The sequence below is a fragment of the Hordeum vulgare genome, chromosome 1H, assembly GCF_904849725.1.
Source record: "Hordeum vulgare subsp. vulgare chromosome 1H, MorexV3_pseudomolecules_assembly, whole genome shotgun sequence".
Taxonomy (NCBI): Eukaryota; Viridiplantae; Streptophyta; class Magnoliopsida; order Poales; family Poaceae; genus Hordeum; species Hordeum vulgare.
The window spans coordinates 364,020,876-364,031,335 of NC_058518.1; the positions used below are offsets into that span (position 1 = coordinate 364,020,876).

A 10,460-nucleotide genomic window follows, 5' to 3' on the forward strand; every position below is an offset into this window, starting at 1 on the left:
ATGATACCAACATGTGATATTATGCACTACGGATGTAGTATCATATGCTAGTATCATAAGCATGATTGTAGTATATGATACTTCCCACTACGACTAGCCTAATTGCTTAAGGCCTCTCCTAGTGATCCACGGTTTACATGTGCTAAGGATGCCACATAGACAAACAAATGTGGCAAAACAATTCAAGAGAAGAGAAAGAGCATTATGGTGACCCTAAGAGGAAACGATGCTAATCGTGTGAACCTATGCAAAATGCCTACCAACCAATTCATGAAAGAGCTTAGTTGCTAACCAATTAGATAAAACAAGCTTAGCTACAAAAACTAACTGCCCATGCATTAAGGACATTGGTTGCTAAGTCTGTTAATGCACTTAGCATCTCACCTAAATACCAATGCATTGAAAGAGGTCTAACTTGTTGTAGATAAGCTCATTTCATTTAATGGCTTAGCACCTAAACCTTTGCATGCATTGGTGAGCTACTTTCATTTATTTGTTTTGACTAGATTGACGTGCTTGGCATTGGTTCTTCCTAGGGTTACCAAAATGCTCTCTCTCCTCCTTAATTGTTGTGCCATATCATTTTTTCTCTTAGAGCAAGTACAATAGTGGGTTTATAGCCCGTTTACATGCTAATTTTGCCTATGTGAGGGAGAGAGACATGAAAAAGTGAGAGGAGTGAGATCTCATGCAAGAACCTAACTACATGCGTGGTCCTCGGAAGATACAATAAACATGAAGAAAGAGATAGACAAAAGATGGGGAAAAGTACTACTTTTATAGCCGACTTTATTGTACGAGTGACTAAAACTGGAGATTATATATGAGATGACAACATCATATATATAGCCATCAGTTGGTTATACTATTAACTATGCTCTTACATGACATTTTTTACATGATAATACATGTCTCATTTATAGAATAAAGTTCAAGTTACAAGACACGTAAACACTAACCTTACATGGCTGAAAACATAGGATAATCCTACGCAAAATATCAGCGTCTGTCCCTCTCCTTCAACACCATCGAAGCGACCACCAAAGGAAAATAAGACATCACCTCTTCACCCAAGCTCAACGCGGCTTCATCGTTGATCTGCAGCTTTATAAACCTTCGAAGTAGTTTGCGAGAAGCAAAACCGTTGCCGCTGAAAGAATCAAATCGGGGCAACATGTCCCCGGACACGCCATCGAACTTTAGGTCTCACACCCTGCACGGCAACAACATCGGAGGAGGAAACCAGAACTGTCAGCCACCAATCACAAAACCGTGACAAGATGCACCATCTTCGAGTTGTCACTTGCGTAGACAACCATATGCACGTACTCCTGGACGTCAAAACCTCCCTGGTCCATCATGACGTCGCAGACAACGCCGTAACAAGAGAGACAAAGCAAAATCAGAGACACACGTGATGGAGTCGTCGCCGCCGCCTCGAGACACCATCCATGAACCCTAATGCCACCGATCTAAAGGACCATCAACCAGATGATGCCATCAACTTCGAGCCGTTGCCATGAAGTGCACCGTTAGTGTGGGAGAGGAGCTGAAACAAATTTATTCGTCCGAACGTCGCTCCCACTATCCCAACGACGCACCACGACCTATAAATCCAAACCCTAACTACAGAACGGAGGAACGAGGTCCTCGCCCGCCCCCACCCCACCCCCACTCCTGCCGCTGGGGGGAGAGGGGGCTAGCGCCCTGGCCGGTTGAGATCGGTGAAAGAAGATCGTCTCCCTAGTCGCCTAGCTCGTGGCGACGGTTAGGATAGAAAAAAAACCAATTCTTATGTGACATGCTTAACACATCATGAAGCATTGGGAAGGACACAAGCCTTTCCGTATATGAGTACTTGCTATGTCAACACGCCGACGTAGTGAGTTTTATTTTTATTTCGGAAAAAAAAGCTGACGGGGCCGTGGGAGACGCGTAATTAAGCAAACCTGATGCGCCCCGCCAACTAAAGGGTTCCATCGCCCGAACGCGTTACGTTTTTCTTGCACTTATATATTTGCCTCCTCTCTCGCCTTCCAACGGAACCCTAATCCTCGTCCCCGTCGTCTCCCATGCCTCCCCCTGGAAGTCGCGGACGCGGGCGCGGGCGCGGGCGCGGACCCCACGGCCGGCCCAGCCTTCCTGTGGAGCAGCGTCAGGATCACTTTGGCTGGGACGGCGCACCACAGACCCGTGGCATGGGCAGGCCGTTATGGGGAGCCTGCGCGTCTGGCCGCGCCGGCCACGCCTGCGGCAGCGCCGACCCTGGCCCCTCCCGCCCTCGCCGCTCCGAAGGACGCTCCCGCCGTCGGCTGGGCTCTACACTGTATGTCTACTCGCTTCGTCACTCGTTTTCTACTTCTGATCTACTACGACTCGTAGTAGTGTACGAGTAGTCGGCTGTCTGACAGAAAAGGCGCGGATTGAATTGTTGTTTGTCGAATGCTTGGGGGTTGCGTTAGTGAGAGATGGTTCTCGTTTAGCTGCATCCCTATGAATTTCACTTGAATTTCTGTATGGTAGGTTGCAAGTTGATTGTTGGTAGAAATCTATAGGGGCATCTATCAACCCTTTTCTTTTCAGAAAGCAAAAACAAACTAATCTTTTCCATCACTTTGTCCGCACGGTTGTAATATGGATTATCCTTTCATCATCTCTCAAAAAAAATAAGATAATCGTTCTTGGTCCTACTTATTGACCCTGCTCGATTGTCCCACTTAATTCAGGTCTCAGGAACATGGACCTACGCAGATGCTACGAGAACCATCTGTCTCTCGCTTAAATAAGTTGCTGGACACTACAACATTTACGGAATCCCCGACTCTTGGGTCGCCAATTCTGGCCCGGACACCTACTGATTGGCCGATGACCTTCTATATCAGAATTGATCGCAAGGGGTCTTTCCACACATATCCTCATGTGGGTGGGCCATTTCGTAAATTGCAAGAAGCTCACAATGCTATTTATCGCTATCTTGAGGACCGGCGGCATCCAACAATGTGAAGTCTCTCAGCTCCCAACTTTGTTCTCGATTTTTCATTATTTGCTTTCAAATGTGCTGTGTGCACACTTGCAGCTTATTATATTCCAACTTGGTTACACAGTACATGCTTTTATGGTGTATAGGCAACACAACCTAATCACATTTTGTAGAACACTGATCAGGAAAAGAATGGATATCCCTTAGCTAGACTAGAAAACTGACAAGTTCGAAAAGGGTACTGGCTTGTGTTTCTTAATTCCTGTTCTGAAACCACTTAAGTAACTTCTGTATGTATAAAGAGAGTTGTTAAAATTAATACAGCATAAATCATAAGGCTGTCTCAAAATTAGCAAAGTAGATATAAATGGTAACTCTGCTGCCCCATGTACTAAATACTGTTGTAGCGAGAGCAAACAAGTTCTGTTAACCGTTCAAACAGTACGATAAGAGCACACTGAGTTGTGAATCTTAATGAAAGCTGGATACCTATTTTTAAGAGTTATGTGCATTGGGAACTTATAGCTGTAAGCACATTGATTTTTCTTTTGATTGCTACCTTGACCTGTGTTAGAAGCAACTTGGTAGCTGTTTGGCCCCTATCCATGAAACTGATTCGCCCTAACCATGAGTTGGGCTGATTCATTAGCAAAGTCCTTTGTTACCAGTTTATCACTTTGTATTATTCCCCCCTTGTGAGAAAATACAATCTACTAACTACATAAATGCTCTGATCTGAATTAGGTTCAAGGAGCAAGATGGGGTTTCTCTAATGGACATTGCTATACGAGAGGCTATATACTGGCCTGATGGCAGTAGGAGGAACGGCCCAAAATCAGAAATGATCGAGGAAAGCCGTCATCAAATGCGTTTATTAGCTCAAGCTTTAGTGGACAAGTATAATGATGATCACAACCGTTTTGGGGTTAGCTTGCTCTCCCTCCCAACCTCACTCTCTGTCCAACTACCGATTATCATGTCACAGTTGCTGATCTGACCGATGATGTTATTTTAGGATCTAGCACATGAACTGAAAGATGTTATGAACTACCAATATATTTCTGAGGGACATCAGTACTATCATTTCAATTTCACTACGAAGACTAAAAGAGCTGATGCTTTTGGATGTGGCACCAACAATCTATTCTTTGTCGAAGTCGAAATCAAATTTGTGAATGAAGAAGATGAAAAGTTGGTTGTCAGCTGTTTCTGTATGGTTAAACCTAATGATAATGGTATGATATACTTCCATCTTAATTGATATTGTTAAAATACATTCTCTGGTCACACTTTTGAAAGATATACGTGCAAATGTGTTTCTGGTTGTGGTTATATCATCTTCAATATATTTACCTCTGCGTTTTCTTCTTGTATCATGTTATCTTTCATGTCAACCATTATACTTGAGCTTCACATTTGCAATATCTTAAACTGGTTCATGCACAGTTTTTTTTACCTTCAACTATTCAGATATTATTATTGTTTTTGTTCCCGGTTGGTTATTTGGCAGTTAAATGATTCCCCCTCTTTTGTAAATTAAAGGTTACTGCTATGGTTGTGTAAATAATGGAAGTGTTCGTATGAAGCACCCCAACAATGCTGATGCATACGCTGGTGGTCACTTGGATTTGCCACTTGGATGTTGTAGTGGAGACTACTGGATCGACTACGAAGAGGATGTATGGTGCTTTATTTCCTGGCGAGCATTAAATTCTTTTGGTGCTGTGTTATTAATTTGTAGCCTTTTCCCTCATTTTACAGGTGAAAGCTGAGGAGGATAATATAAGATATATGTACAAGGTAGTGGTATATCATGTGCAGTATAGTACCTAGTACGTTTCTAGTAACATGATGTTGGTTGCTTGATTCATTGTTAATCCTTGCTTGTGCATTTTTTTTCTTCAGGGCATGGATGATCCAGAGTTCCTGAAGGAATTCCTAACACTCCCACCTGGTGCAACGCCTATCGTGTAAATGGTGGAAGACTAGGGAGGGCGCTGGAGTGGGATACAAACGGCTGTGTATATTTGGCGAAACCTTTTAATGTTAATCTTTCAATTCTGGAGGCATCTTAGAGAGTGGTATTGAGAGAAACCATTCAGTTTAAGATGGGCCTATTTATAAAAAGTTGTTATATATATCAGCTTTGCTTGTTAGATTCTGCTTGCCTATATGTAACAAAAAGGAAATTTCATTTATCTAAAGTCTGTATGCATTGTACGATTTGAGTGTTCTAAAGTACAAGTGGGACTGGGATGTTCGATATGCAATTGAACTTGTCTCTCTACTCCATTAGCTGTCCCACTTTTCCTCCTGTAAGCAGCTGCACACCTGAGCGGTAACCCGAGAGAGGGCCGCATGCCGGCTTTTTGGGATGGCTGGCAGCGTGGAGTGATAATGTAAATGATGTTGTGCTCTGCACATTCCAGTTCTATCAGCAGCAGGCAGTAGAATTGGTCTAATGTTTGGTAGTTCTTCCCAAGCATGTCTCGCTGCAAGACCAACATTTTCTTTGCACAAGGTCACTGAAGCAGTTTGCCACAATTAGCAGCCGGACTTATACAGTAATAATTGAGATAAAAAATATGAACATGAGATGACTTTGCTCTTCCGGGCTCCAGCTTCAGATACCATTGGTGATATAAGGACCAACGTAAACTGACGAGGTTCATAAAGTCATTAGTTAATTATCATAATTTTGCAGAACTTGTCATCCAAAGCAAAAGCAACGAAAATGTTGTTGCTAGGCGATTCAGGACCGGGTAGAGTTATACTAATAATTTGCAAAATCCAACCCAAAAAATGCAAAAGAAGGATTTCCGCATTTTGAACTAGTATCCCTGGCTCAGAGCGCAAAGGCATCGATTGTTGGCTTATGGGTTGCAATAGTATAGGGTCATTAATGCCAGAGATGAAAACAATCAGGTTAACTTTTTTCGCGTGTCAATGACACCATCTGATTCTTTCATGGCATCTCCACTATCATGATGAATGCTTGCTTATCTGGAGAGAAATTGAACTGATAAAATCTTGACAATCCACGGGCTTGTATGGCAAACCTAATCTCCAGTTGGCATTGCATCTAAGCTCCCTTTTATTGCTCCTGCAGCTTGATAAACCATTTATTGAAGAAAAGAAGAACTTGTGGCCTATGCACATGAGCAAGGTGAATCTGCCTTTCCAACATTCAACCCCATGTGCTTGATGATACCGTTGAGACTAAAAACTGATAGGATTCGTTGTGGAATGTGAACCGGAGCCGCTGCTGTGATCTTGCTGAAGCAGATCTGTCTGTGCTTGCCTAGCCTAGTAAACCTGACCAACATAAGGGCAACCCTAACCCATCCCCTATAACCGCTAGAGAGTAAAAATTTGCTTTTACCCCTCTCACCGGCACCTAGCCAATCCTCAATAGCCGTTAGCGAAAGATAAATTATCCACAGCCGCGCAACCAGTTTCTATTTTTACTCCATCACTACCGCTTGGATGGTAAATGCTCCCCCCACCCGCTGTCTCCTCCACCCCACTCCCGTGCCGCATCTTCGTCGGCACTATCCATCCCACCCCCGCCGGCCACCACCAGCCACCGCGGACGCTCCATAGGCTCCGCCACGGTCCTTGACCCCTGGATTTGTGCCTCTCTCACCCTGTCTCCGGTGCAGAATCGGTAGATCTACGGCTGCCACTGCAGCCGCCGGATTTGACGCATCCAGCCGTCGATGACTGTGCCTTTGTCATGGATTGGCCGGGTATCGGTCAACACAACCCGGACAATGCCTGCGTGTCACATGTAGCCTTCCGGATCTCACTCGTCGACTGTTCGTCGACAAAGACACGCATGACCGTCGCTCGGGCTTGACATTGGCCCAACAACTCATCGGCTCCCCATTGTCGGTCATAAAGTGCGATGACTGCCCGCGACAGGTGGTGCGTCGAGTTTCCACCATACTGGAATACCCGGATGGGTGTTCTTCAAGTACAAAAAAGATGGGGGTATGTGCTTTTTTGATTTGGTTGTTCACTGGATTTGGCACTATTTGTAGCTTATTGTTTGCTCAAATTTATGTGTAGAATGGATGCAAGTTTTGATACCGGAAAGAAGATTATATCAATCTATTGATAGCATGCAATATGATAGATGTTCGTGCACTCTATGCTAGAACAGAGACTAGAGATGAGACTAAATGCGAAGCAACATCAAGTTTTGTCGGAATCGAAGAACAAATAAGAGTGCATGCTCGAGAAGCCAATAGAGAGAATCAACAATGAAGACATAGAAAAATATTAATCCAACTAGTAGAAGGAGTTATGAAAGTTGGATATCTTTTTAGAGCATCTCCAACAACCGCCCAAAAAGGCGCGCGCGGTAAATGGACATTTTAGCGCGCGCGGGACAGTTTGGCGCGCTCCAGCGGCGGCGGGAAAAACGCGCGCGCGGGAACCGCTTGCGGGCGCGCGAAAAGGCGGCAGCTCGCGCGCCATCTTTGCCGCGCCGCTTCCCGCACGCCTATAAAACGCAGCGCTCTCCACCGCTCTCTCGCGCGCCGCCACCGTTCTCTCTTCCTCTACCTCGCGCGCCGCCACCACCCCAGTGCCACCGCTCCCGACGCGCCACTATGCCGCCGCGCCGCCGTTCTGCGTCGGGCTACCGCGTCGTCCGCCAGCGCCCCAACCGCGTGTTCTACGCCGAGATACGCTCCGGCGATCTCCGTCTCAGCCTCGGCACGTACGACACGGCGCACGAGGCCGCCCGCGCGTTCGACGCGGCGGCGTGACGCCTAGGCAGGCCGCGCCGCCAGATGAACTTCCAGGACGTCCACACGCTCCAGCAGGCGCTGGACGTCGCCCCCCGCCTCGTCTAAACTCCGCACAAGACCGTGCGGAGCACACTGCGCGGCAGCGCCGCCTCCTCGTTGCCCAAGAGGACGAGCGGGTCATGGCGGAGCGGCGCCACCCGGAGGACGTCGCCTACGAGCAGGATTATTGGGCAAGGCGCCGCGAGGAGGACGCGCGCCGGCGCCGCGAGGAGCGGTTGGATAGGCGTCGGCGGAAGGCATTGGCGAGTGCGTAGGCCGACATCGTCGCAGCAGGCGGGAGGTCCTTCTTCACTGAAGAAGATGACCGTTGGTTGGACATCTGGCTGTCAACCTCTGACGACACCAACGACGATGACGATGGTGGTGATGATTGGAGCGACTGTGATTAATAAAAGTTTTATGTTTTCGAACTATTTATCTACTTGCACCGAGCTATCTATCTATATTTTCGAACTATCTATCTAGTTGCAATCTATGTAAAATAACTTTGTATCCTTTTTTATTTTATGCAATCTTTTTATTATTTTGCCCATTTTGCAATTGAAAATGTTGTGCGCGCGCGCTGCATTTTTGCGCGCTGCTGGAGCGGCACGCGCGCGCTGCACTTTAGCGCTGCTGCTGGAGCGAGCGCTGCGCGACGCGCCAAACCAGGCGATGGGCGCGCGACAAACAGATTTTTTAGGTGCGTCGCGAAGCGCGACTGTTGGTGATGCTCTTAAAGTGTATAATTGTGTTTTTTTTAGTTTTATTCTGGTAGTGAAGAATTGTTGAATTATGTATCCAAATGTATCAAAATGTCGTTCAATGAAATAAAAAATCATTGTAAGTTGTTTTGGTGGCCAGAAATGTAATGCAAATGAAAAAAATACGTCGTTATATATGCATGGGGTCCGCTAGGTCCACCCAAATCTTAATGAACTAAATATACTTCATTAAGAATTTACTCTCCTGGATGCTCTTTCAGTTTTAAGGTTCGGTTAGAGTTGTTCTAAAATAGAATGGAAGAGAAAACTAGACAGGAACGGGTTTTTCTTTCTTTTGGATCAAGAAAGAAGAGGGTGGCACATGGGTCCTCTCTGGAGTAAGTAGAGCCCCGCTTCGGTACATCCCCCACAAAACGTAGAAGGATAGAAAGGTCATTTCCTTCAAACATATTCACGTACAGTATATACGTACGCCGCCACGTCGGCCCGCCCCGCCCCGCCTCCCCACGTCGGCACCGCTCACGTGAAAAACCGTCGCCTCGTCACGTCGCATCCCACGCCCCTGACCCCGGTTGACTCGTCGTTCATGCTGGGCCAGCCCGTCGCTTGACCTAATTCACGTCGCCCGCGGTTGACCTCGCCGCCCCCGACGCCCGTGACGATCAGCCCCCGCCACACCTCCTCCACATCGCCGACGACAACGCCCCGTTCCCGACCACCACATCATCGCGGATCACCCCGCCGCCGGCCCGTCCACGCGTTCGCCACTACCGCACATCTACACATCGCCGCCTACGACGTCGCCGCGTTCCCGGCAACCACTCTGCCACCCCCGTTCCCAACAACCACTCTGCCGCCGACCCGTCCACGTTCACCGCTGCCGAACGCCTACCAATCGCCGCCGACGACGTCGCCCGGTTCCCGACCGCCACTCCGCCACCTCGTTCCCGATCAGCACGCCGCCGCCCCGTCAAGGATCATCCCCTGCCGCCGGAGTCATCATAGGTTTGCGACCTAAGCTGTTGAAATAAAACCGAATCTTATACAAAAATTTAATTGTAATTTTTTTATATCTTTATTGTTGTATAGTGCTTGAGGTGTTTGAATGGAGGAGGACACTGGTTATTCAAAGGATGAGTATGATATAGATACCGTCGATGCAACTGATAACAGTTCTATTAATGATGATGATTATAATAGCGCCAATGGATCATGGTCTTCATATGATAATTTACCTTCAGAGGATTTTCAAAATAATGAAGATGATACATGCAGTGAAAACGTAAGTGATATATATTTAGATTTTTAAGTTTGTAAAATACAATGTTTATTTCATGTGTGTATTTATTGTACAGGAAGATGTGGATGTTGAAAATGCGAAAAATAATAAGGATGATGTTAGGGCATATTTATGCCTAAGTAATTTTGGTGATTGATGACAGTACCTTAAAGGACTAATCGTGTGCATTAAGCTTTCAGATAATACATAACAAAGGCACAAGACGATTCGGCACCCTTCGTGGAACAGAAGCACGGTGTCCTCTACGATTCTCTTTGGTGGTTTTTGAGTCGTAGGAACGCCATACTATTAAGAGGGGATCAGTAGTGGAAAGGTTTGGGTGGAATCAATCTTGCACGCACACACTTTATCTCCATCCCCTTTCCCTGCAACTTTGGAGCTGTTCCCATCTCTGGTTTATCTCATCTTGCAAAAAGGTCTCCTAGCGGTAGTACCGCTGGGCCTAGCGGTAGTACCGCTGACCTAGCGGTAGTACCGCCCCTGGTCAACGGTAGTACAACTTCAGGACCTTAGTACCGCCATCCTTGCGGGTGTACTTCGTCGGACTTTTTGCGAAGTCTTTCTTGGAGGTGGTTGGCTCGGTAGTGTCTTTGCGCTACCATGGGCTCAGCGGTAGTGCCGCTGCAGCCAGCGGTAGTACCGCTGGGCTCGTGCTGTGA

The 10,460-nt window shown here is 46.7% G+C and overlaps 1 protein-coding gene across 1 annotated transcript; it reads left to right on the forward strand.

The window, feature by feature from the left end:
• Nucleotides 1-2,046: 2,046 nt before the first annotated feature.
• Nucleotides 2,047-5,250, forward strand: LOC123411128. Its single transcript, XM_045104062.1, has 7 exons — nucleotides 2,047-2,326; nucleotides 2,727-2,999; nucleotides 3,725-3,905; nucleotides 3,996-4,215; nucleotides 4,523-4,659; nucleotides 4,742-4,780; nucleotides 4,886-5,250. Exons 1-7 carry the CDS (start codon nucleotides 2,073-2,075, stop codon nucleotides 4,952-4,954), a joined length of 1,173 nt encoding a protein of 390 aa, XP_044959997.1. The 5' UTR covers nucleotides 2,047-2,072; the 3' UTR covers nucleotides 4,955-5,250.
• The last annotated feature ends 5,210 nt before the right edge of the window (nucleotides 5,251-10,460 follow it).